At 44.4% G+C, this 27,595-nt stretch overlaps 1 protein-coding gene and 1 long non-coding RNA gene across 6 annotated transcripts in view; one reads left to right on the forward strand and one right to left on the reverse strand.

The window, feature by feature from the left end:
• Window positions 1-27,595, forward strand: part of LOC118523481 (uncharacterized) — a 109,827-nt gene that overhangs the window by 25,420 nt on the left and 56,812 nt on the right. The gene's annotated exons all lie outside the window — the stretch shown is intronic.
• TMEM233 (transmembrane protein 233) lies at window positions 1,759-27,066 on the reverse strand. The gene is made up of 2 exons (XM_036073077.2): window positions 26,864-27,066; window positions 1,759-1,899 (listed from the first exon to the last, which is right to left on the reverse strand). The coding sequence occupies exons 1-2, from the start codon at window positions 27,047-27,049 to the stop codon at window positions 1,759-1,761; spliced, it is 327 nt and encodes a 108-aa protein (XP_035928970.2). The 5' UTR covers window positions 27,050-27,066.

The following is a 27,595-nucleotide window of genomic DNA, read 5'->3' on the forward strand; positions in this document are numbered from 1 at the left end:
TCTGAGGTCCTCTCCCAGCCGGGTTGATAACTGATAACAGTAGTAATAATAGGGTTAGTAAATGGTTTGCATTTTTTGTGTACCAACAAAGGAACAGACACCGTGCTATATGCATGCAGGTCGTCTAATTAACCTTCACAATAGCTTTATTCAATGGGTACTGCTATAATACCCATTTTACGGATGAAGAAACTGAGGTTTAGCACTTGGCTGAGAGTCTCACAGTCAGTAAGTGGCAGAGGGGGAAGCTGTGCCCAGGAAATCTGGTGCGAAACCTGCATTATAATACCTATAATACCTTTAACCCCACACTCCACAGCCCCATGCTCACATGCAAGCACACAATGCCTTCCTTAAAGAATAAAGTTGGGTGTGTTCATATCTGTTTTCTGACCATCTTCTTCATAGGCCAACATCGTCCATTTTCTATCTTGTAGGCAAGACACCTTGAGCTTCCTCTGATGTTCTAGTGTCCTTTTCTCCTCTCTGTGGTCAAAGCCATCTATTTTTTCCTTTGCGGCACTTTCTGTCTTTGCAACTGCCCCTCCATCCAGCTGCCCCGATTGCTCCTGGGTCTGGCTTGTCTGATAGGAAGTTGACCTCCTGTGACATTGTACTACCCTCTTGGCTGCCCACGTTGGCTTGGCCGATCTGGCAGGCTCAGGATGTCCCCTCCCTCTCTCGCCCACCAGGTGAGCCTTTCCTGAGACCAAGCCAAAGGGGCTGACCTTCTCAGCTTGAGGGAAATGGTGTACGGCTCACTGAGCTGCTCTGGCAGAAGAGCTAAAGGATGTCTCAGAATCCTTATTGGCCTTGCCAGGAGTGACATACACTGCGATGGATCTGGGCTTGTCGTTTCCGGGCCTTGGTCATCCATCACACGACCTTGCCCTCTGTCAGGCCTCTGATGGGAAGTGTCAGTGATTCTAGCAGATTCAGCCCATCTCAGCTGGCTCGAGAAATCAGGATAAATTTGTCCAAATCCGGAGAGAAATAGCAAAGGCAGCCATCTCTTGATGGGATGAGAGCACGTTGGCAATACCAAAAATATATTGTCGCCCTTCTGCCCTTACGCTAAGAACAGGTAGGCCAGTTGAGTCAAAATCATGAAATCATTTAGCAGATCAGATGGTAAGGCCAAGCAAGCAATAACCCTAATATCCCATTGATTCCCCCACGTTTCCCTCTGTCTTACAAAGAGGTGAAACTGTGTGACTGGTTTTAGCTAGTAAACTGTGAGCCTAAGGGACATTTGTTACTCCAGGACTGAGGCAGTGCAAATCCATGTGGGATTCTCCGGTCCTCTCTCCTCTCTCAGAGATTGGAAAACTATGTCCCCTGGGCCAGATACCTGTTTTTGTAAATAAAGTTCTATTGAACACAGCCATACTCATTCATTTGCATATTGTATATGGTCACTTTTGTGCTAAAATGGCAGAGTTAAGTGGTCACATGAGATAGTGATGGAGACCGACGATATTTACTGTTTGGCCCTTTGTAGAAAAAGTTTGTTGATCCCTGTTCTAGCTAGAGCAGCTGGAGGGCGGTGGGGCTTTGGATAGCCCGGGCCCTGAGTGACTGGGTAGAAGAGAGATCCTCCACAAAGCACCATGGCATGTGTACCCCCAGGGAAGTAAAAATGAAAACTCTTTGGTTTGGGATTGTTTGCTCCTGGAACATAACCTAACCTGTCCTCGCAGATTGCGATGGGCATTCAGGAGAAGGCATTCTACATCGGGAGGGATTCAAAAAGCCTACTTACTTCCTTGTGAAGTGAACTGCACAAGAAATACCAATGATGAGAAGACCAATAATGATGGAGGCGATGGCCACCCACTTGGCATTCCTCCCGAGCCGCTTGGATCCTTCGATGTCTCCATCGTTGTAGCTGTTCAGAGACTGGGGGACACAAAGGAAGAGCTGGTGATGACAGACAACCCACAGGGAAAGACATGCGCTCCTCAGGCTGATCTGAGCAGGCAACATTGTTATCACCTCCTCCAGGAAGCCTTCCCTGGACTCCTGGGCTAACTTCCTTCCCCTTCTGGATTTCCCGATTACCTTCGTCTTAGTATTTACCCTAGCACATTAAAAGGATTGCTTTGGCCTCTCCCATTAGAGTATAAGTGCTACATGGGACCATTTATCTTTTGTTCAGTAAGGTATCCAGTGCCCAGTGCCGTATTTGTCATGCAGAAGACACTTGATAAATATTTGTATAATGAACAGGTATGCACGCGTCATCCAGCAGAATGGGCTTTGCAAACCCTGGTCCATGGGCCAAATCCAGCCTGCTGTTTTTATAAATGAACTTGGTTTGGAACACAGCCACACTCATCTGTTTACAATTGTCTGTGGCTGCTTTTATGCGACAACAGAGTTATGTAGCTAGATCAGAGGCCATATGGCCCTCAAGGCCTGGTCCATTACAGAAAAAGTTCACCTCTCCTGCACTAGACGTTCAGTGCACGAGGTCAGGGACCTTGGCTGAACTGTTTACCCTCTATCCCCGAGCCAAGCTGTCATTCAACGGGTACTTACTCTATATGGCTTTCCCAGCTGGGAAAACACCGATCTACTTCTGTACTGGCTGGTAAAGAGCAGCGACCCCTCCCCAATATCCCAGCCATCCTGGCCACCCCACCTCTGAATCCCTGCAGACTTCCCCATGATCCAGCTACTTAAGGGTTACCACTTGGCCCAGCAGAACATCCTTCCTGATTGAATATTTTGTTGAATATTTGAATACTTGTTGAATATTTTAAATATCGCCTCTGTTGCTTGTACTTTGAGCAGTGTCTGGTACATTGGAGGAACTCAAGAAATAGGTATTTGCTAAGTGGGTGAATGAATATATCCATTTCCCTACAGGATGTGAGTTCGTTTGGGGGCAAAGTGGAGGTGCTCAGAGAATGTTTGCTGCTGAGCGGATGGCCAGGACAGCTGAACAATCTTATAATAAGCCCTCTTTATCATAACTCCCATTGCTGAGGCTCCCCCCAAAGTTCTGCTGCTGCTGAAAGAAGACTGGAAATACGTATTTATGAGTTACGGACAGAGGTTGATCAGTGCGGGTGAATTTTAGGTTTCAGTGGGAACCTCTATTCTTGATCCTGAAATCACAGCATGTTGGTGATAATTGCTCCTCTTCCTGGACTATTAAGGGGGATTAGGCACATGTAGAAAATTACAAGCCAGGGGAACACCCAGTATACCACTGAGCTTTCCACTTCCAGAACCTTCCATTAATTCTTGGATTCTGGCCACCTTCGCAACAAGCTGGGGGCCTCGACAGTGAAGGGGGCTTGTGTGCAGGCGTCTGGTGCGAATGGGAAGGCAGGGACCTGCAGTGACGTCCAGAACTTAGAGCAGGAAGAGTTCCAGAATTCTGAGTCCTGAATTCTGGAGTGCTTGCTCAACCCTGAGTATTTATTAGAAACACCTGGCTAGTGTTTGTTTGTTTGTTTTAAATACAGATAGTTGTCCTGGAGAGATTCTGATTTAACTGGTGTGGGGACCAGATACCAGTTTTCTAAAAAAAAAATTGTGGTAAAATATACATAAAATTTACGATTTTTACTATTTTTAAGTGACTAGTTCAGTGACATTAAGTGGCACTCACATTGCTGTTCAGCCATCGCCACCATCTGTTGTCCCAAAGTGAAACTCTGTTCCCATTAAACCCTAACTCCCCATTCTTCCATCCCCCAGCCCCTGGCATCTGCCATTCTGTTTTCTGTCTTTATGGATTGCACCACTCTAAGTACCTCATATAAGTGGAATCATACAATACTTGTCCTTTTGTGTCTGGCTTATTTCATTTAGCAGTGTCCTCAGGGTTCATCACTGTTGTGGCATGGGGCAGGATCTCCTTCCTTTTTAAGGCTGAATAGTATTCCACTGTATGTGTAATATCACAGTTCATTTATGCATTCATCCGTCAAGGGACACTTGGGTTGTTGCCATGGCATTTTTTTTTCTAAGCTTCTTAGGATTGAAAACCTTAGGTCTAGACAGCTATCTTTAATGCCCTGCACAGTCAAGGTGCTCACCACCTTAAGATTTATTCCGAGGAAGTGCGTAACAGAGCATGGGCTCTAAGCTCAGAGAGCTGAGTTCAAATTCCATGTGTTAGCCGCTATGAGAATGAGAGCAAGTTATCAAGCTTTCTGAGCCTTGGTGTCCTCATCTGTAAACTGGGGCAATAGTAATAGTACCTCCTTCCAGTGGAGGAGCCAACGAGTTAATGCATGCAAAGTGGTTAGCATTGCCCCAGCATATAGCATGTGCGCCATAAATGTTAGCTTTTACTGTGAATTGCCACCATCTGTCTGTTCTTCCTCCAACACTGAGGTCTTTGGGGTGCAGGAGACTCATCTGGGCTACTTATCAGAATCATAGATGATCAGGCTCTGCCCCTTGCTGGAGCAGCATCATTGAGGACATAAGTTTGAGAAACTTTGTTTTAGAGTCTTCATGATCAAAGTCACTACGTAGACCCCCAAATTCTGAGCTCACAATCCAGCTTATTTCTTTTTTAATTTTTATATTTTTCACAATCCAGTTTAAAGTTATGTAGACTTGGATGCTCCTAAAGTCATCATTATCCTATTGTGCTGCTTTGGAAAACGCAGTTCCGAGATGCGCTTCGTCATGGCAACGCACTCGTGTTGCTGTAACCAGAGGAAAAATAACGAGACCCCTCCCACCCCCAAATATTGTCGACTCCTGGCTGTTTGGATGAAAAAACCGGTTTCATGTTCTCAAGTGGGAAGAATAGCAAGTCTGTGCCATACCGAGGGGTACGTCTCTATCTGTGCCATGAGCACAGGTGAGATGGGGGCTTCTTGAGCTACTTGTTTACTGCAGGTTAGCAGAGCCATACTGGTGACCTGGCCGAGGGGGATTTGGGTGCAAGCCATCAGTGAGTCTTGCTCACCCTTCATTACTTGGCTGCCGGTCTGGCATCTTGTATGTGACCCTTCTCTCTGCAAACCACCCTCTCGCTGGGGCTCCTAAAGGACATGCTGAGTCGTCTAGGAATGAGGCCATGGTTGGCTTGAAAAGCAGATGAAAGCCTCTTTCAGTATCCACTGTGGACTCTCCTCCCCCCATGAGTTCTCTTATGAATCCATTTCCTCCTCTGGTCCTTAAAGAAGGGGCTGCCCAGGGGCAAATCTGCTGGGGAAATGTAAGGATGTGGAGAGATGAGGGTGGGGACGTTAGAACTCCCAGATTTCACTCTGAAGGACTTCACTGGTTGAGGAATCTCAGGGTTTGGGGTGGAGATCTAACAAAGAAGCGAGAAGGAATTAATGCTCCCCTCCCCCATTCATTGGCTGTCATTCTTTTCCCTTCCCAATTGGAATTGCGTGCTAAGGATCTCCTGGCAGATGCGACAGACTGAAGTGGTGGAAATGGGTTGTAGAGAAAATGCATGGCTTATAAATCTTTTTCTGAAGAGCTTAGAAAGCAAACTATCCCATCTGCTGTGCGAGAACTAGAAAGAAACGGGGGATGGCTTAGATATTTAACATTTATATGATCTTATTAGTTCTTTTACATATTACAGATGTAATTTGTGAACACGTAAAGCATTCGAATGCTACAGAAGCATCCAGTAAATAGTAAGCTCTTCTCATCTTACTTCCAAGAGATAACCATTGTTCGCAGTTTAGTACATTTGCTTCTAGATCCCCCCCCCCACCCCAGGAATAATATGAAAGGAAAACTGACACTTTCTTGCTTCCATTATGGCTAAGCACATCATGTGTCTCAGTCAAGATAAAGAAACATCAATTTGCACCCTGAGATAACCCAAGAATACAGAGTCGGTCTGTTGAGCCCACATCCCTCCAATATTAAAACCTTGAGTATTTCCCATCAATCTTGGCAAAGACAACTTCATCTCTGCCTTGTGCGATGTTGGTGCCCAAACGTAGGTCACTTCCTTTGTGGATATTGTAATCTCTTGAGAAAGATACTGTTTCGCTTTGTTAAGTTTTTAAATCATGAACAGACTACTGTATAACTTGGTAACCTTGGCAATTTTGCATTTGTTTCCTTTAAATACTTGTGTTGTGCTTTTATTCATCTAGCTGGTCCTTTTGAAGTTGGACTTCTTTGCATTTCTTTCCAAGTGAAATTTTTTCTTTTCTAAATGTTTTGGTCTCTGAGTCTTTCTTTGACAAAATTAATAGCAGGTAACGTTTATTGAGTATTTATGTGTGCCAGGCACTGTGTTAAGGATTATCTCAGTAGTCCTCATAACAAGTCTGTGAGGTAGAGTTTTCATATTACTCGTGGGAAAATTGAGGTACAGAGAAGTTAAAATGATTTGCCCAGAATCACATAGCTAGTTTGGTAAAGTGTGTATGCATGTATACGAATGTTTATTGGTTAAATGTAGTTCTTCTTGATATACTTATTTCCTTTGTTCAGTTTTCTGTTAGTTTGTCTTTTTCGTATTGATTTGTGAGAACTTTTTATATATTGTAGATCAGCATTGTACAGTAGAAATATAATGGGAGGCATGTATGTGATTTTAAATTTTCTAGTTGCCCCATTAAAAAATAAAAATAAATAGGTGAAAATAATTTTTATATTGTATTTAAAAGTGTATGTGCACACACACACAGAGTTTTTTGTTTGTTTTCTGTTTATTCCAAAGTTATGAATAATATTATATCTCTTCTGCAACTTGCGTTTTTCCACTATTATAGCGGGTGTGCCTTTTCAAGCTAGTGCTTCTAGGTCTATCTCTTTCTTTTTTTTTTTTTTCCCCCCTCCAGGCATGATTTAAAATAACAAGGATAGAGTTCCTAATTCTTGCCCCCTTGGGGGAAAATCTTAAATTGTCATGGTGCTTGTTGTTACTGTTTTTTAGGTAACTTTTTGTTTTCAAATAGCTTCAAACTTGCAGAAAAGTTGTGAGCATAGTTGTCCCCTTCTTTTTAATGGCTCTGTAGTAGTCACTTACTATGACTGTGGCTATACCTCACCAGTAGACATTTAAGTCATTTAAAGTTTGTTGCAGTTACATAATATGCTTCAGTAGACATCCTTATTCATATATTTTTGCACATGTTTGAGCCTCTCCTTAGGACAGATTCGTAGGAATAGAACTGCTAAATCAAAAGGTAGATGTAGTTACATTGGAGAGACAGAGTCAAATTGCCCTGCCAAAAATCTAGACAGATTTATACTTCCACTAACAGTATTTAAGTGCCCTTCCCCCCACATCCTTGCCAAAACTGTGTATTATCAATCTTTTTTTTTTTTTTTTTTTTTTTTTGCCATTCTGACAGGTTACAAGGAATCTCAGAATGACATTTCTTTGATTCAGTGGTGAGACTGAGCTGTCTTTACGTCCTTCAGACCTCTGCTCAAATGTCCACCTTCTTAGAGAAACTTTCTAAGAACAATGAATTTAAAACTCTTTCTGGTGACCAACACAGTGCCTGAAACATAGGAGATCAATAAATACTTGTTACATGGATGAATGTTTATTGGTCAATTGTGTTTCTTCTTGATGAATTTTGTACTTATATCCTTTGTCTAGTTTTCTATCAGTTTGTCTTTTTCTTATTGATTTGTGAGAACTTTTTATATATTACAGATCACCACTGTGCAACAAAAATATAACAGGAGCCACATATGTAATTTAAAATTTTCCAGTAACCACACTTAAAAAGTAAAAATAAATAGGGGAAATTAATAATATATATTTGATTTAAACCAACATGTCCAAAATAATATCATTAAAACCTGTGGTACGACCCATATTTCAAATACTCTATAGTCACATATGGCTAGTGGCAACTCTACTGAATAGCACAGCAGATAATATACCTTAATCTGTTACGTATATTGCAAAATTTTCTCCTGGTTTCTCCCAGTTCATTTTCTTTCCAAATTATAACTTCTATTTTGATATAGATTGAGGCTCACGAGAAGTTGCGAACTATAGATAATACCAGGAGTTCTCATGAACACTTCACCAAGCTTCCCCTAATGATACCTTATGTCACCACAGTACTTTGTCAAGACTAGGAAACTGACATTGGTATGGCACTGTTAACTCAGGCATAGACCTTATTCAGATTTCACTAGTTTTTACATATACTCTTTTTTGGCGGGTGTGTGTATAGTTCTATGAAATTTTGTCTCATCTAGATTGGAGTGTCCACACACAGAAATTCTTTCATGTTACATCCTTCCCCCATGTCTGTATTTATTGTCTTCTAACTCCTATACGTGGTGCTTGGATGTTGCCTGGAGTTCCTTTCTGAGCTGTAGACCTCATAATTTCCCAACCCACCTACGCTTATTTTAAGGTGCTGGGTAGCAAGTTTCTCTGTTCATCATGCAAAGTATGTTAAAGAGAGGGACCTTTGGTTTCCTTCCAGTTTTTCTTTTCCTCTGTGAGGCAAATGAACCTTTCTCAGGATGTAGAACAAACGAGGCCTCATCACACATTTTGTAAGGCACTCAAGAGTCCCCAGCAGTGCCTTTTCTCTTTTTTCCAAGCTTGGGCTTATGCTGGCAAAATGTAATAGTCATTACAAAACCTAAGGAGAGCATCCAGGTCTCGGTCAGCTGCCACGAGCCAGCAAAGGTCACACTTTGACAGAAATGTGGGCAAGCTCCTTTCTCCTGAAGTGAATACTAATGATGTCATGGTCTCTGCATCAAGTTATTTCATTTATATATCCCTTCCCTGGATGGACACATGATACTCAAATACCCACAGAAGGAAAGTTGGTCAGGAACCAGAAATGAGGGTGACTGTTTCTATGCCAAACCTCAAAAAACAAAACAAAACAAAAACCCAACCAAAAACAAAAGTGCAGCAGAGAGCAGCAAGACTGTGTCATGAGGCTCTGCGGCCAGGACACCTGGCTGCCTATCAGAAGGTTCAGGCAACTCCTGGCATCCACATTTCCAAGAAGGACAGACTCCATGTAGCTCCATAAATTTTGCTAACTGGAGTTGAACACCAGGGGATTCAACGTTCTAGAAATTTGTGACACTTCACACCAAATGGTAAAGCTATACCACTGTCCAGAGCCAGGAAAATATGGAAAGTACTTTGTCCTTTCCCTCTGGTCTTAGAGCAGAACTCTTGCCACATCCTACATGATATTGGATGAGACAGCATCACCTATGGAGTGGCCACTAGGTGCAGGCTTGAGATGCAACTCTTCCAAGTTGTACTTTTTTTTTTTTTATTCCCCTGTGTTGGTGGTTCTCATCCCCAACTGACCTTAGAATTACCTGGAGGGACTTTACAAATTCCTATGCCCAAGCCCCCTCCATGACCAATTGAATCAAGATTCTCTGGTGCTTTTTTGTAAGCTTCCCAGGTTATTTCAAGAAGAGTCGCGAACCACTGTCCTAGATGGATAGCCAGCCATCCATCCATCCATCCATCCATCCATCCATCCATCCAAAAATCATTTGTTGAGCACCAACTCTGTGCCAGACAGTGCTCCCCACCCTCATGGAGCTTACATTCTGGTGAAGACCGAAAATAAGTAAACATGTTAATAAACAAGATGATGGCAGAATATTATTAAGGCAAGAGAAATGGGGTGCAGGGAGGGACCTCTCGCTGAGGGGGTGGTAGGTAGACTGACACGTGAAGACTTGAGAAGGGGCCAGGCCTGCAAAGAGTTGGGGGGGAAGAGGAAGGCTGGCAGGGAAGACAGCACGTGCAAAAGTCTAGGGGTAGGAAATAATTTTCTTACTGAAGGTACTTAAGAAAACCCAGGAGGAAATGTAAGAGTGGAAGGAGAGGAGAGAGAGAGATAAGAGGCTGGAGGTAAACCAGGGTTTGTGTTAGTTACAATAATAATGGATTATGGCAATTAATAGTTAATATTCACAAGGTACCTACTCTGTGCCAGGTCCTGGACTAACCTTTTATACCATCATATAACTGAATCTTCACCATGACCCTCATGGGGGTAAAAAATTGTATCCGCTGAGAAAACCGAGACTCAGAGACAGGGAAGCAAATAATGTGTCTGCTTCCAAAGGCAGCTTTCTAAGGGGGCTACAAACTTCAGCGAATGATAATAAGTTAATTGGCAAAGCTCTTACGATAACTACGTCTTTATGTCCGCAAGAACCTAAGAGCTAGCTTTAATACACTGTGGATAACCCAGCTTCATGTAGCTGACTTGATTCCAATTTAATAAAACCTTGGCCACTGATGTGAAAAATAGGGCAAATATGTCTCTAATCTGCTCCTGATCTCCCTGTCAAAAATTTGTTCATTTTCTTTGTTCTTGCCTACCACCAAACGTGCTCAGAAATCCCACATTCACCCTCGAACAAAATTAGCCCCCAAACACAAAATAATAACAATGGGAGACATTGTCATTTGTTGTTGTTGTTTTTATATTTTGGTTTCCTGGTCATTATGGATTAAATGAGTTAATACACGTAAAGTGCTTTGAGCAGTGCTTGGGAAATCGCGCCAGTAAGCATTAGCTATTACATCGATATTATTATTATTATGCCATATGCTGATTGATGAGGATGAAAATAAATGAGCTGTTAGATATACTTTGGTATGGGGCGCCTGGGTGGCTCAGTCGTTAAGCGTCTGCCTTCAGCTCAGGTCGTGATCCCAGTATCCTGGGATCAAGCCCGACATCGGGCTCTCTGCTCGGCGGGAAGCCTGCTTCTCCCTCTCCCACTCCCCCTGCTTGCGTTCCCTCTCTCGCTGTGTCTCTCTGTCAAATAAATAAATAAAATCTAAAAAAAAAAAAATATATATACTTTGGTATGCTCCACATTCCCCTTGCCCAATTGCTTTTCCTTAGGATTATGTCTCCTGTTAAGAAAAAAAGACCTGGGTAAAAACCAAGTGTCCTCTTCCCCCTTGGTAGGTCATAGAACACATTTCTGTTACCTGGGACAGGTAAGCAGTAAAGCGGGCAGTGACATCACAGTGGGAAGTAGCTTTTCTGGAAAGCTCTTGACGTCTGATAATGCCAGAAGAGAAGACAGCATAAATCACTCATGTTGGGAGGTGGGATGGGAGCCCTGAGTGACCTTGGCTGGAAACCTGTCCTCCGCTCCCCATTGCCCTGGGAGAGAGACGCATGTTCTTGATCATGGCCTGCCAAGCCCTGCAGGGTCTGACCTCTGCCTGCCTCTCCAGCCCCATTTGGAGCCTTCATCCTTGCTCCCCACCTCCCTCTTTCCAGACCCCCCCCCCCGTCTTTGTCCTGGTCATTTCCTCTGCTGGAAGCCCTCCTCCCTTGATGTCTCATGTGGCCAGTGCCTGTTCTTTCTTCCGGTCTCGGCTTTCATGTCTGCTTCCTCAGGGCAGCCTTCTCAGGTCACCCCATCTTCAGTAGGTCCCCTGACCTATGTGCTGTCTCAGTCTTCATCTGTTTCCTTCATGCCCTCCTCTTGATGCGACTCAGTTATTTTACCCTGTTGCTGAGTGACTCCACCACCTGATTGTGAGCTCCATGAGCGTTTTTACTTTTTACTCATCACCCTTTTCCCAGTGCCTGATGGAGGGTCTGACACTTAGTATTCCTTCAGTTCCCTTATACGAGGTTGAATGGACAGAAAAGCAAACCAGTAACACAAACAATGCAAACAAACACTGACATGAAGCAGTTGGCCAACTTAACTTTCTGAACAAGGCGACCAGTCATTTTGGTAAACTGGTAGATGACTCAGTTTACCCTCTGTTCTGCCACATTAGGTTGTGCAATTGCACAACCTAATGTGGCAGAACAGAGGGTAAACTGAGTCATCTAACTTCTGTGTCAGAGTCCTGAAGGGTGGGCTTCTGCCTTAGAATGGCAGACATGGGTTTGCTGTGTGAATGACCAGAATAAAGAATTTGTGGCTTGAGGTCAAGCGCTCATGAAGGAGTTTTAGCCACTTTTACTTCATAAGCCAGAGTTACTGACAGTTTTTCACTTAAATGGAAGCCACCCCCCTGCCCCCAATACTGGTCTATGTTTATGTGAATTGTGCTATATCTCATTTTATTACAGACAATATTATACAATAGATATTTGGATCTTTAACATGGTCGTAGCTGATCTCAAAGGAAAATAAGGCCTTGTAGGGATGGCTCTGAGTCTCAGTTTTCCTCATTTGTAAAATGGGGGTAATAACGTCTACAGCACAGGCTGTTTGTGAGGCTTAATTGAGATCATGCCTGTGAAGGACCCAGCAGTACCTCATTTCCTCTTGAAAACAATGTGGAAAGATCTGCACTAACATTCCCAGTGTATAGGTGGGAAAACCAAGGCTCAGAGAAGGTAGGTGGAAGGGATGGGGCTGGGTTTAGAACTCGAGTTGAGTGCAGAGCCTGAACCACCAGTATCTGCCTTTGACTCTGTTGCCAGTTCTTGCTGGGGCTGGAGAGAGAGGCTACAAGCAAAAAAAAAAAAAAAAAAAGAAAAAGAAAAAAGTTGTTTTATTGGAAACTCTGCAACACATAGACCCCCCCCGACTAGGGTCACAAAGCAAGTGAAAGAAGCAAGGGCCAGACAGCCTATTACATATCAGATAAGGGACTTATATCCAGAATATATAAAGAACTCTTACAATTCAACAACAAAAAGACAAACAACTCAATTAAAAATGGCAAAGGATCTGAATAGACATTTTTTTCAAACAAGATATACAAGTGGCCAAGAAGGACATGAGAAGATGCTCAATATCATTAGTCATTAAGAAGCTGCAAATCTAGGGGCGCCTGGGTGGCTCAGTCGTTAAGCGTCTGCCTTCGGCTCAGGTCATGATCCCAGGGTCCTGGGATCGAGCCCCACATCGGGCTCCCTGCACCGTGGGGAAGCCTGCTTCTCCCTCTCCTACTCCCCCTGCTTGTGTTCCCTCTCTCTCGCTATGTCTCTCTCTGTCAAATAAATAAATAAAATCTTTAAAAAAAAAAAAAAAAAAAGAAGCTGCAAATCTAAACCACAAGATACCCACTAGGATGGCTAGAATAAAAAAGACAGACAAGGGGCACCTGGGGGGCTCAGTCAGTTAAGCATCTGACTCTTGATTTCGGCTCAGGTCATGGTCTCAGGGTCCTGGGATGGAGCCCCATGTCAGGCTCTGTGCTCACTGGGAAGTCTGCTTGTCCCTCTCCCTCTGCCCTCTCCCCCACTTGCACTCATGCTCTTTCTCTCTCTCTAAAACAAATAAAATAAAAAATATTTAAAAAACAACAGACAAGTTTTATTGAGGAGATGGGGACACTGGAACCCTCCTGCATGAAACTGTCAAACAGCACAGCTGCTTTGGAAACATTCAGCAGTTTCTAAAAAAGTTAACATAGAGTTACAGTATGACTCAGCAATTCCACTCCTAAGTATACACCCAAGAGAAGTGAAAACATATACACACAAGAACTTATCCATGAACATTCATAGAGCATTACTAATGATAGCCAAAAAAATGGAATCAACCCAAATGTCCAACAACAAGTGAATGGAAAAACAAAATGTGGTCTTTTCATACAATGGAATATTACTTCACTTTAAAAAGAGGTACTGACTGGTGCGTGAGCATGGCTGAACCTGGAAAACACTATGCTAAGTGAAAGAAGCCAGACATAAAAGATCATATAATGTATGATTCCATTTATACATGACGTCTTGAATAGGTAAATCCATAGATACAGAAAGTCAATTAGTGGTTCCCAGGGGTTAGGGGAAAGAGGCATGGGAAATGATTGCTAATGGGTATGGAATTTCTTTCTGGGGTGATGAAAATTTATTGGAATTAAGGACTGGTAATGATTGCACAACCTTGTGAGTATACTAAAAATCACTTGAGTTGTACCCTTTTTTTTTGTTTTTTAAAGAAGCAAGGCCTGGTGACAGAGCTTTTGCATCTCGAGGGCTCCAGTGGACAAATGATGGAGGCCAGAGAAGTTGGTGGTGTCAGGCAAGCGATGATGTGAGGGCTTAGAAGCAGCCTGGGGGGCATTTGACAGTTACCCCAGTATCCACCAGAAGCAGCTGCCAGGCCCTGCTGGTGTTAACAGCGCATTAGAGTTTTGTGTGAGCACGTGAGAAACACCTCTCAGAAATACAGAAAGGAATTTTGCGGGAGTTGACGTGGCAGGGAGGGCCAAGAACCAGTGAAGCCTGGGCTGTTGTTTATTAATGTCAACTGTATTTGCACTCACAGGTCATGAATGCCTTAGGGAAACTGGGACCCAGGCAAAAATGGATATTGCTCCTTTAGGGACCAAATTAGTTCTGAGTGATTGTTCTAGTTTGGAATGAGGGTTGAAGTAAAAGTAAACCAAGAATTTGCTCCTACATGTGGGAGCAGTATGGCTTGGGGCCGAGGCAAAGTAATGATCTATGAAGAGCTCTTGTGTGACATCCCCTCTCCGCCCGCCCACCCTGGATAACAGAAGCCCTAGTTCTCTATTTTGTGGCCTATTCTGGGATTCCTTCCTGGGGGAGTTAGGTCCATTTTAAGTGGATGACATAGATATCATCGTATTTGTCCCTGGAATATTCTGCCACCATGCTTATTCTGCCCCAGGGCCTTTGCACTTCCTGGCTCTGCCCAGATCTTCCCATGGCTGGCTTGATTTCATCCTTCAGCCAACCACCCTTTCTAAAGTAGATTCTCTTCTCCACCTCCTGCCCCCACTAGTCTTTCTCTCTCATACTTCCTTGCTTATTTTCTTCACAGCGCTTACCACTCTCTGAAATGATCTTGTTTATGTGCTAACCTGTATATGGTCTGTCTTCTCCCACTAAGACAAGTTCCTAGAGAGCTGAGACCTTGACTGTCTCCTTCAACAAACAGGGAAGGCTGTGGCCGTCCTGTGCAGCCCATGGATATTGGGCAAGTTTGCCCAATCCGGGGCAGAGTGGATCCCTTTGGCTGTGGATCTGAAGCCACACTCTGCAAATAGATCATCTGTTTGTTTCCTGTGTCTTCTTTCTCAACCGGTTCAGAAATCTCGAGGGGAAGAAGAGAAGTTAATTCACTGACCCAACATGTAGGCCTCTTCTAGTCAGAGAACCAGCTAGCTCACAGATGCCCCAAATGCCAGCTGTATTAAGGGTCACCATAATGTCTGGCACATATTAAGTGTTCAAACATTGTTGAACAAGTGAATGAATATGAGAGAACCACCCCCCCTCCTTACTTCCTAACCTTGAAAAGTGGCCAGAGGTTTCCCAAATGCTGTGGTATCTTCTCCAAGGGGGACCAGGCATATTCGAGTGATGTTTGTGTTGGCTTAAAGCTCTCTTCCCTCATCTGAATTCCTTTCCCCAGCTTTCCTCTTTGAAGCTCGGAGCTAAGTGCCGCCCAACCAACTTCCTACCATGGCGGCTGGGGCAAGGATGCCATAATTGGAAGAAAAGGCTGGTGACCCAGGCTTTCTCTGTCTTTGGCCATACAGATGTCTATTTGCCACATGCCCTGCCTCTTCTGTTTTCCTTCTCGTTGAAAATGGGTTTTGGACTTTGTCACAATCAAGCACAAATGTGGAAGGGACTTTTTTGGGGGGCTTATGGGATGTTGAAGTGTTAGAGACATTCTTGCCAGAGTCCATTTCTTTCTGTTGGTAGATCCCTAGGAAAGTGTTGCTCAAGGGGAGATACTATGAGCCACATGTTCTTCAAAAGCATGAAGAACTTACCTCAGGAGCATCAGGTGCCCTCTGTGTGGTTGAGAGAACAGAAAAGTGGGCTTCACTATGGAAAATAGTATGTTTTAAATTTTTGTTTGCTATTGTTTGATCTACTGAATTGCCAATATTGAAATCCTGATTTTAGAATATGTTCCCTTTTCTTTAAGGCACCTCTTTTCTTGGGGCACCTGGGTGGCTCAGTCGGTTAAGCATCTGCCTTTGGCTCAGGTCATGATCTCAGGGGTCTGGGATAGAGTCCCGTGTCGGGCTCCCTGCTCAGCGGGGAATCTGCTTCTCCCTCTTCTTCTGCCCCTACCCCCGCTCATGCTCTCTTTCTCTCTCTCTCTATCTCAAATAAATAAATAAATCTTAAACAAAAGATAGCTCTTCTCTCAAAACCATCCTCCTCTTCACCATCCCTGTATCTCTAGTACATATTTGGCCAGTGGGAAGTGAGGTTACCTCTCTGTCTCTGTCTATGTGTGTGTATCTCTGCCTCTCTGTTTGTCTCTGTCTCTCTCCTCTCTCTCTCACACACACACACACACACACAGACTCACATACCTATATAGACTTACATTAATGCCTGAACACAGCCTCAGATACTTTTGTTCAGGTGTAAGAACTTTTTTTATATAGATCAGCATTGTCTTAGATCCCTAACTCCTCGATAGCAAGGCTCCATCAAAATAGCTTGAGGGACATGGGCACTTTAGTAATAACGTCTGAGTTTTCAGATGACTTTGGGATTTCTCATTTTGATTTTGCTTGCTCCTAAGTTTCTGTGCCTAAAGGTAGTACTGGGAATTCAGAGATGGGGCTTGCAGATCACAAGGCACATTTCCTCGCCATCACCCTTTTATTCATTCATGCTTGTCTATCTCCTTCTTGTGCTTCTGGGCTGTTTCTCTCCATAAATATCTTCAAGGACAAGTGGGAATTTTCCTTTTGCCTATCTATCATTAAAACCAAAAAGCTAGAGAGGAATTCTGCCAGGCTTGATTGAGAGTATTATATGATGCTTATTCTATTGTTGGGGCAGATCTATTAAAAGGGAAAGCTTTCAGAACATCAAACCTGTATTCCTATCAAAGGGTGGGACATAGCCACCTGATCATAATCCTTCAAGAGTCTAGACTGTAAATTACATGGGGGCAAGGACTATCATGTTTGATTTTGTCCACTAGGGTCACCTTTTCTTTTTTTTAAAAAAATTCCAGTATAATTAATATACAGTGTTATATTAGTTTCAGGTGTACAATATAGTGATTCAACAATTCTATACATTACTCAGTGTCACCCTTCCAAGCTTTGCTTCCTCATGGATAAATGGGGCAAACAGCTTTCCTGCATACCTTGCTGGGATTTTGTGAGGAAAAAGTGAAATTGTGTCCATATGGAAATGTTTTGAGAAGTAAAGACATATGGACAAATATGATGATGTTGATGATGATGATGATGTTGATAATGGCAATACCACACTACCAAAATTATCCAGAACAAAGAACAAATGAAGTTATCAAAAGAGGGAGTTAAATACAGAAAGTCTCCTTCAGTTTGGGGGAATAGGACATATACTATAAAGAGTAAAGGAAACAGAAAGATGAATTTCTGAATTTCACCGATAGAAAAAGAGAACGAGGGAGGAAGAACATCAGCAGAAGTTTGGCTAGGGAGACCCATTAAAAATACTTATGTTGGAAGAAAGTGGAGAGAGGTGGGTCTATAATGCAAGAATGTTAGGGATGGAGCACCCTGCCATTCCTCCTTATCAACAATGGCTCAATCCATTAAGCCATGAGAACCACAATCATTAAGAACGGTATTAACCAAAGTGTCCTTTGTGGTGTATTAGCCTTAGGATCAAAGGATCCTGGGCAACATGCTTAGTAAATGCTCTGTGTTATACTATTCCACTGAAGAACCACAAGGCACAGTGTTTGGCCAAAGGTTCTGAGAAACCCCAAAGGAAAGGAAACAGTTTATTTTTGCTTAATTTAGCATTTGACTTCTCAATTTCATCACCCCCCTCCCTACCCCTTTTTTTTGGCAAAACTTTTTAACATTGAGCAGAACCAGTTGTCCGAGAAGCATGGTTTTTGAAAAGTCCGGCTTACTTCTTTTTTTAAAAGATTTTATTTATTTCACAGAGAGAGACAGCAGGAGAGGGAACACAAGCAGGGGGAGTGGGAGAGGGAGAAGCAGGCTTCCTGCGGAGCAGGGAGCCCGATGTGGGGCTCGATCCCAGGACCCTGGGATCATGACCTGAGCCGAAGAGCGTCGCTTAACGACTGAGCCACCCAGGTGCCCCCTGGCTTACTTCTTGAACTTGCAATAACTGGAGGTTTTCAGATATGTTCAGGCTCACACTCTGAAGGCATCAAATTTCTGGATGAGTGGAGCGCGTAATCCTAGCACATTGAGAAGAGAGACCAATTTCCAAATGTGGACCCATTGGGCTGCAGTATGAGGATGTTGGTGAGCTCCAGACCAGCCAGGAAAGTTATCACAAGAACCAAGCTTTGGCCAACCGCTCAGTGACCCGTGGCGTTAGCCTGGGTCTCCTGGATATTTTTCAAAAAAGTTTTGGCAGAAATGCAGAACACGGTTGGGAAGGGAGGGGAATCCTCAGAGATAAGGGTAGGAAAAAACTTAGGTCTCTTTAGCCGGTCATTCATTCATGCAACATATGTTACCTACTGACCATGTGCTCAGCATTGTGCTAGGCCCTGGGGCCCACAGTGCCACCTCAAGGGGTTCACATACACAAATTGGTGCAAAGAAGTAAAGGTGTCCTGAGAGAAATCTGTTCAGAGTATAATGGGCACAACCCAGGGTGAGGGAGGCAATCAAGAAAGGCCTTATGGAGGAGGTGATTTTCCAGCTGAGTTTTGAAAGAGGAGTGAAGTCTGCATTTAACAAGATCCTCAAGTGGTTAAAGTTTGTGAAGCACTGTTCTGGAAGGTGACTCCTCCTACCTGGTCTCCCCTTGATAATTATTTGCAGGTTTCCTCCAAAGTCATCATTAAAATTCATACATTATAAGTGAGAAATAATTTGCTTACTAATTAATGACAAACTGCACCTCAACCATGGCCCCGTTTTGCCAGCTCATTTAATAGCTGCTGTTGTTATCTGGGCAGTGTTTGATGACTTTGGGAAACAGGTTCTGGCTGGACTTCTTTTTTTCCTTTTCCTTTTTTTTTTAAAAAACTGTAATAGAATTTTTTAAACATGAAAAAAATCAAGAAAATAATATAATGAATCCCCATGCTCCCATAGCCCAGTTTCACTATCTATTAGCAGCCATTCTTGTTTCATCTATATTTCCTATATTAGCTTATGACACAGCCATTATATCATTTTATCAGTAAATTTAAATGGTATTTAAAATGTATTTTCTGGGGCACCTGGGTGGCTCACTTGTTAAGCATCTGCCTTTGGCTCAGGTCATGATCCCAGGGTCCTGGGATTGAGCCTCGCATAGGGCTCCCTGCTCGGCGGGAAGCCTGCTTCTCCCTCTCCCACTCCCCCTGCTTGTGTTCCCTTTCTTGCTGTGTCTCTGTCAAATAAATAAATAAAATCTTAAAAAAAAAAAAATTTCCAACAGTGACACACTTCAGGTAAGATCTTTATCATCTTGAACCATTTTAATACTCTTCAGAGCTTCATGTGCAGGAATTCATAAGAGATAAATCATAAGGGTCCATATATTACTACCCCATTTCTCAGCTAATGATCATATGGGAAAAGCCAAAGAGGATTGAGAGAAGTCACACTGAGAGACCCAATGAGCTACAACATTTAGAGCTCCAACTAGGGAGCAGTGTGAAATCTCCTGGGTTAGCTGCCTGGACTGAGACCTGTTATTTCCAAGTTCTGCCTTGGTCACAAAAAAAGCCCAAAAAACCTCCCCTCTAAACTTAATTGAAGTCCACTTGAAATCTAGTTTTGATGGATGAGCAGTCCCCAGTGGAGCCTGGGTCAGATGGAAAGAACAGTCAGTTTGGTTTGTCTTTCATCCTGTGGGTATTTACTTTCTTTATGACCACAGACCTTGTCTTCTAGAGCAGGTGTGGTCAGGCACAGGGCAGGGCTGTAGCTCACTGTGCCAGCCCATGACCAGATAATGGATTTTGACAATGGCTTTCAGACCACCGATCCATTATCAACTGTATCCTCTGCGGGTTTACGAGACCTGTTGCCTTGTTTTGAGGAGGATTTCTCTTTGCCTCTTTTCTGTGTTGGACCTTTTTTGCTGGATCCTATGTCTTTCTCTTTCTTGATTTACTGCTTTGTTTTGGGGGAGCACATCCTCCCATAGCTTGCTGGGAAAAGGTGTATGGCAGGTAGTTTTTGTTGCTGTTGTTTGGATTTTTTCTTTCTTTTTTTGAGATCTTGAATGTCTGAAAATGCCTATTCTTTTCTCTCCCTTGACTGATTGCTTGGATGGGTCTAAACTGAGGTTGGAAATGATTTTCCTTTTGGATTTTGAAGTCATTGTTCCACTGTTTAACTTTCAGCATTACTGATGAGAATTCCAAAGCCATTATGAATGCATCCATGGCATGTTTTTTCTTCTTATAAATTTGTAGGATTGGAGAGAAATTTTACCCTTAAATATCTGAAATTTCACCATGATGTGCTTTGGTACACATATAATTTCATTCATTTTATTGGGTACCAAGGGACTCTTGCAATCTGGAAACTCAAGCATTCAGTTCTAGACATTTTTCCTGTATTATTTATTTAATAATTTCCTCCCTTTGTCTGTTTGTTTGGATTTTCTTGAACTTTCTTTTTTCGTTTCTTTTTTTAAAGGTTTTATTTATTCATTTGAGACAGACAGATACAGACGGAGGGAGAGCATGAGCAGGGGGAGAGGGAGAAGGAGAAGCAGACTCCCCGCTGAGCTGGGAACCTGACATGGGGCTCGATCCCAGGACTCTGAGATCATGACCTGAGCCAAAGGCAGACGCTTTACCATCTGAGCCACCCAGGCGCCCCTTTTATGAACTTTCTGATTGGATGTTGGATTTCTGGGAACAATTCTCAAATTTTCTTGTATTTTTTAAATTATTTCCATCTTTTTGGGGAGGAAAATTTCCTTCCTCATTTTTTTTATTGTGATAAGATATATATAACATAAAATTTACTATTTTAACTATTTTTAAGGGTACAGTTCAGTGACATTAAGTACATTCAAACTCTTGTGCAACCATCACCACCATCTGTCTCCAGAACTTTCCATCTTCCCAAATTGAGACTTTGTACCCAGTAAACATTCCCCTCTGTCTCTAGCCACTAACAATCACCGTCTCCTTTCTGTCTCTATGAATGTGACTACTCTAGGTGCCTCACGTAAGTGGAATCCTACAATATTTGTCCTTTTGTGGCTGGCTTCTCACTTAGCATAATGTCTTCAAGGGTTATGTTGTAGCATGCGTCAGAATTTCCTTTCTTTGAAAGGCTGAATAATATTCCATTGTATGTGTATGCCAAATTTTATTTATCCATTTATCTGTTGATGGACATTTGAGTTGCTTCCACATTTTCTGTCTTTTTTGATTTTTGTATTACTTCCTTGAGCTTCCCTCAACTTTGACTTCTAATCCTTCCACTTTTTAAAAAAATCTACCCTCATATTTTTAATTCCCCAAATCTCTGTTTTGCTTCTCTGCTTTATTTTGTTCCCAACCTGTTCTTGTTTTGTGGACACCACATAATTTCTTATTTCTCTAAGGATGTTCATCATCTATCCTTAAATTTTCTTCTGCTTTTGGCATTATTTATTTCCTTACATTTCATTTCTTCTGTAAACCACAGGTCTCTTAATTCAGAAGAATTGCTTAAACGTCCGATAATCTTCCTCTGCCTGTTCCTATTTGAAAGTGAGACACTGAAAAACTTCTTGGAAGTTCTGTGGATGAGGATGGGCCTATCAACAGATGGGCAGCCACTCATGATTGGGTGGGGCTTTTATTATTTCTCTGGAGAACTTCTACATGTTTGTATCTGTAGGTTTTTTTCTTTTGGTATAGTCACATTCTTGGAGAGAAATTCTCCAGTCTCCTGCCTGGATGCCAGGGTCGGGGTACAAAGTGGGGACAGGAGCTAGAGCCTTCCTTGTTCAATGATACCTTAACTTTACCCTCAGCTGTGCCTGGTGTCTAGAGCCATTCTGTTTAATCTCACCAGAGAGCAAATCTCCCATCTTCTGTCAGGTGCCTACAGCATGGGCTGGCAGATGATCTCTGGTAGTACTGACTTCTTAAACAAGACTTTCAAACACTCCTCCACTCTTCAGCCCTACTCTTTATTCCTACCTTCAAAGGTTGTATCTTTAATCGGCACCTCAAATTTCTGAGCCTTTCTACAGTTTCTCAGGGTAAACGGACTTTATTCTTGTTGGCTCCTTCTTCTGCAGGATTCAGAATTCAGTAATATCTACTCTGTAAGGTCAGTCAATGCTCAATTAGCCATTTTCCATGTTCCAAGAATTTGTCCCCTCTCTCCTCTCTTCATCTGTTCCCCTAACTTGTCCTTGGGTATTTGTACTCTTTTAGATTCACTTACTGTTATTTTAAGTGGTTGCAGAAGGGAGTGGTCAATATTCCATGCTGAACCAAAAGTCTTACTTGTTTATTTGTATGCATCCCAGCTTAGCATTAATATTTACTTTTAGGCTACAACAATTATCTATTCCAGTGACCTATTTTCTTGTTATTGCTTTTGTTCTTACTGAATTTTCTGGTCTCAATAAAAAGAGGAAAACTGCCACTGGAAAAGGTAATGGCATGTATCCCTAAAATATACACATCATCATCCTTTTCATCATCACCATCATCATCATACTTACTGAGTTCTAGCTATGTCCTAGGCAATGGGATGAAAACATTTAACTTTTATCATTCAGTCTTCAGAGCAGTACTTGAATAGGTACTATCACGATCCCCATTTTACAAAGATTGAAAAACCAAGCCTCAGAAAGATTGAGTCAGTGGCATGAAATCACGGACATAGTAAATGGCAGAAAAGGACTTGAACCTCAGTGGTTGGTGTCTAGACAGTTTCTGTAAGTGTGAAGGAGAAGTTGTTCTGATGAAAGAAGGCTTAGAGATCACCCAGTCCAAAGTCATTGGCTATTTGGTATCCACACTTAGAGTGACCAGATTGGTTCAGCTGTGTGAATGGAGGCTCAGCATGGACTCCGCTCCAGTCTCTTGAGTCAGGTAGCAAATTCCAGCTACACAACCAACAGATGGCGAACTCAACCTAAAATTGCCAATACTCCTGCAATTTGCCTAGAACTTTTCTCCTTCTACATCTAATAGCACAGAAACCTTGTTGATCTTATTGACTCCTTGATAGAGGTAAGGGAGTATATCCATGTCTGGGATAGAGCCTGGCACATAATAGGTGCTCAGTAAATATTTGTTGAATGAACAGGCATTCTTTCTCTGGAGTCAAAAGCCATATGGAAATTATGGAGTTCCTTTCAGATGGCATAAACAGAGATAACCAGTGATGGGTGGGAGCATGGGGAATGAGGCTTGAAAGCCAGCCTGGGCTCTACTTTCTAAGCCATGTGCCCTGGTGCAGGGCTGCATCTGCGAGGAGAAGGGATGCCATTTTCAAATTCCCATGGACATGTGATATGGGCTAGAAGCAGCCCAGTCTGGGGAGAAGTTCTTGAGATATGCATCCCTGAAATTGAGTACAGGTTAAGTAAACTTTCAATACACAGAGAAGCCAAGATTTCCGTGTTTCTGCCACTGGCAATGCTTGACCCACCAAAGTTCCAATAGGACAAAGCCATGTTGTACCGATTCTCGTCTGCAGGGCACTGACTGCCTCACAACCCCCAGGACTTCCCTACCTCCGCATAGGGTGGTGGAAAGATCATAGACGCCCACAGCTTGAGGAACGTTCTTCTCAAATGTGTATTTTTTGAAGTCGTTTTCTTATTTGCCAACATCTCCTCCAACTTGGTAATTTCTAGAAGTCTTCTCTGGCTTGGTTTGATAAGTAAAGGTCTCACTGTTTTGAGATCGCTGGGAACTAGTTATTTTGAGCCTTATCAATATTTTCCATACAGTCATGTTTATATCACTTTGCATTACCTTACAGTGTTTCTTGATTGGGGTGTTGTTGATGTTTGGGGTAGGTCAGGTCTGCACTGGGGGACAGACTCCAGCACTGCAGGACGTTAGTCCTCTTTGCCCTTTCCAACAAATACCAGTAAGGCCCCAAATCACTGTGACACCGCAGATGCTCCCCATCATTTTTTAATGCCTCCGTGGGGACTGGTGCCACACCCAGCAATGGTGTGCCTGGCTGTACCACAAATTACAGGTAAGTCAGACTTGAAAAGAGCCAGACCCCACAAGACACCATAGGCAAGGCACACAGAGGCAGAGTTGGTCCGCCCCCTTCCTCCTACACACCTTCCTCTTCCTTGTTATTCTTTGGACTCTGGAGTCTTTATCATGAAACGTGTCAAGCCCAGATCTGCACGGTTTCAGTGGGAAAACACCTTAGAGGGTGCGCGATGGGGGAGAGTGTGGGAAGCTCTTCAGAATTTGGGTTTCACTTATTTGATGTTCTGTTTGTTTTCATATGTGGCTTATGTTGTTTCCAGGCTCCAAATCGATCCATCTGTGCAACGATTATTGCATGTACCTAGCACAATGCTGGGAGCTGGACATGCCTTATCCTGTACCATCCTTATAACAGTTTTGCTCAGCTTAAGATGTTTTTCACATTCCCATTCTCTAGATGAAGAAACCAAGGCTTTAAGAAGGTGTGAAACTTGCCTCTAGTCAACTTTCCAAGTCCAGTGTCTGTGTTCTGGTGTGAGAGTGGTGTCTTGCTATAAAACTATTGGAAAAGTCTTGAGGGAGGAAATGGGGGGGGATAAGAAAAAGAGGTTTCCATTCAAAGCATGTACCAGTCTTATCCCCCTGGACACACCAAGTGGCATCATTAGTATCCAGCCTGTCACCATGAGCTGGAGTGTTAGCTCATCTCAGATCAGTGAAGGAAAAAGCCTTTGCAGGCAGTTTTATAATTGGCCCTGGGAAAAAGGGCGAAGTGGCTGCTGATTCATTAATAAATCAGGATAGTGTGTGGGCACCAATTCCAGCCAGAGTGTCTGCTACTGCCTGGAGAAAAACCCAAGACTGGTATTTCTGGTGAGGAAGGAAGAGAGCAAACTGGCTGGCTGGTCCTAAGGAACCTGATACCACAGTTTTCCTGGCTCTAGTCTGGGGAAAAAGGCAGCAGGAGTGAGGCAGACATCATGGTCCATTAACACCATTCATTCATTCACACATGCATTCATTTCGTGTATTTATGGAGTATCTGCCACCTGCCAGATTCTCTTCTAGGTGCTGAAGATACAGCAACAAAGAACACCCACAAATACTCCTACCCTCATAGGGCTTATACTCTAAGGAGGGGGCACAGAGAGTAAGCATATTAATAAAACAGTATGTCACGTGAAGAGGAGTGCTCTGGGCAGAAAACAGCAAGGAAAGGGGAATAGAGCTTGTGGGATTTTGATTTTAAACCGCTATCAGGGAAGGCCTCAGGAAGTGACATTTGAGTAAAGATCTAATAATAACATCATACTGAACACTGTTCCAAGCATTTTACAATCATCTCATTAATCCAGCAACCTCAGTAAATTATGGCTACCATTATTCCCATTTTACAGACAAAAAGACTGAAGTTAAGAGAGATGCAGTGATTTCCAGAGATCATACAGCTAGTCTGTGGTCGGAACTAGGGTTTGAACCCAGGCAGTCGGAACGGAAGTGGCGGCACGCTTGAATGTTGATACGGAGAGGGGACAAACGGGGGTTGGGGAAGGCGGTTGCGCGTGCAAATGAGGTCTTTGTGTGCACCCACGAAGCGAATACGGTGCCCCCCGTGGGCAGGTGTGGGCGGACTTGAATGGGGGAAGGGGGCGGTGACTCTCGATCTTCCCTGAGCTGAATCCGACTCTCTCGGTCTGCGAATGGGGAGGTAGATCGCTGCCAAGGGTTGTCCCGGGACAGTGCCGGGCGGAACCTTACCCGCTGCCACCCGCGGGCCAGCTGCTCCAGTCAATAAGGCAGGGCCTTGTGGGCGCTCGCCGCCCTCCTGGTGGGGTTCGCCCGGGAGTTCCTACCTGGGCTGAAAGGGGCCGCGGAGCCGAGCTCTGGGAGGACAGACTGGAACACCAGCAGCCGAGGCGCGCGGTTCGGGAGGCGGACGCGCTAAGGGCGCACGGTGTGGCCAGTGCATTACCGAGAGCGCCCTCGGAGCGGGACTGAGCGATGGAGGGGAGCCTGGGAGCCCTTGGGGGATGCCAAGAAAGGCGGAGATAGGGTCTGCGCGCAGCAAATGAGGGAAGAACTACGACATGCTGGGGCAGAAAGAGTAAAAGGCCAGGGCTCACGTTGCAGGTGAGAGGGGCAAAAGGGGCGCTCCAGAAAAGCCTGGAGAGCGAGAGGGTGTGCTGGAAAGGGGGCCAAAGGGGTGCCAGAGTGCCAAGGAGAGGGAGGTGGCGTAGAAAGAGTAAGAAGGAGCTGTTGCCCCGGAGAGGGGGTGCCTAAGAAGGCATGGGACCAGGATCAAGGAGAGGGCGTCGGAAATCTCTTGGGGACCCCCAAAAAATGGCCGGGGCGAAGCGCTGGGCTCAGTAGAGCAAAGACTGTATGCTAAAAGAGTGCCACGCGCTGGAGAGGGGGAGCCCCGGCGGGGCACAGAGGGGGGCCCTAGAACCCGTGCACTTAGAGAACGGGCCGTGCTTTTTGCCTGCAAGGGTGGCACACTTTGAGGTTCTAGAAAAGCAGGTTGAGAAGAACCCGACGGGTGCCTACGAATGTCAGAGGAGGCAGGCAGGGAAAGAAGCCGCAGAGTCCACGGAAGAACTCTCCGGGTTGGACAGAGTGCACGATGGGCGATGGAAGGAGGTGGAAAGCCGGCCTGGGAGAGGTTGGATCAGGGCTCTGAGCGCTACAGGCAGCAGAGAGGAAGCGCCGGTGGTTGAGGGCAGAGTGCTGAGAGCCTGAGAAAAGTGAGGAGGAGGCGCAAAGGACCGAAAAGCCGGGGTGCGCCGGGCAGTGCGTAAGGGAGCGGTGGAGAGCGCGCTGGGTGCCCAGCACTCTGGCAACGCCTCCCAGGTCTTCCGTCCCTGGCGGCTCCAGGTCCTCATTCACTCACCATGATGGAGAAGACGAAAGCCACGATGTTGATGGGGTACGCGGGGCAAAAACACGAGACGATGGCGAGCCACAAGTAGTTCTTGGGCATGGGCACGTCCTCCTCGGTCTTGTCATCCTCGGTGTTGGCCTCCGGACTGCTGTCCAGAGCCCTCTTGAAGTCCGAGCTGGGGTCGCACTGAGACATGGGCGAGGCCGGCCGTGCAGGGTGGGTCGAGGAGCGCAGGGTCCGCGCGGTCGGAGACTGAGGCCGCCTGCTCGTGGCGAGGCTCTGAAAAGTCAGCAGCGCGGGGCTCAAGGGAGACGTGACCTCACCTCTCCTGCATCCTCCGCTTGCACCCTCCCCGGCTGAGGGACCTGGGCCAAGAGCCTCCACACAAGAGGGAGGGAGGGAACGAGGGAATGAGGGGAGGCGGCAGGGAGGAGGAGGGAGCCAGCCGGCCTAAGAAACGGGACAGGCACTCCTGGAAGGACACACCCAGAGACCATCAGACAGGCGCACAGACTCCCTCTAAGTCCAAAATAAAAGGAGGCTCAGGGCAGGGGAGAGTGAAGGTTCTTTACCTTACAAACTGGCCAGCCTGCGGTCTCAAGATGATCAGCTCATCTTTTCAAGCAGCTGAATTTGAATACATTCCCTACTGGAACAGAAGGCAACCCAACTCTGTGCAGGTGGCCACAGACTGACTACTTCCCTTTGACTAACAGTTTGCTTTTTCCTGATCCGATCCCT

The sequence above is a fragment of the Halichoerus grypus genome, chromosome 13 (genome assembly GCF_964656455.1).
Source record: "Halichoerus grypus chromosome 13, mHalGry1.hap1.1, whole genome shotgun sequence".
Classification (NCBI taxonomy): Eukaryota; Metazoa; Chordata; class Mammalia; order Carnivora; family Phocidae; genus Halichoerus; species Halichoerus grypus.

Excerpts from the sequence above, each read along its gene's own strand:
- TMEM233 (XM_036073077.2), bottom strand. The coding sequence starts at position 27,049 with ATGTCTCAGTGCGACCCCAGCTCGGACTTCAAGAGGGCTCTGGACAGC. Across the intron at positions 1,900-26,863 it reads CTTTCGTCTTCTCCATCATG|TCTCTGAACAGCTACAACGA; the intron begins GTGAGTGAATGA and ends TGTGTCCCCCAG.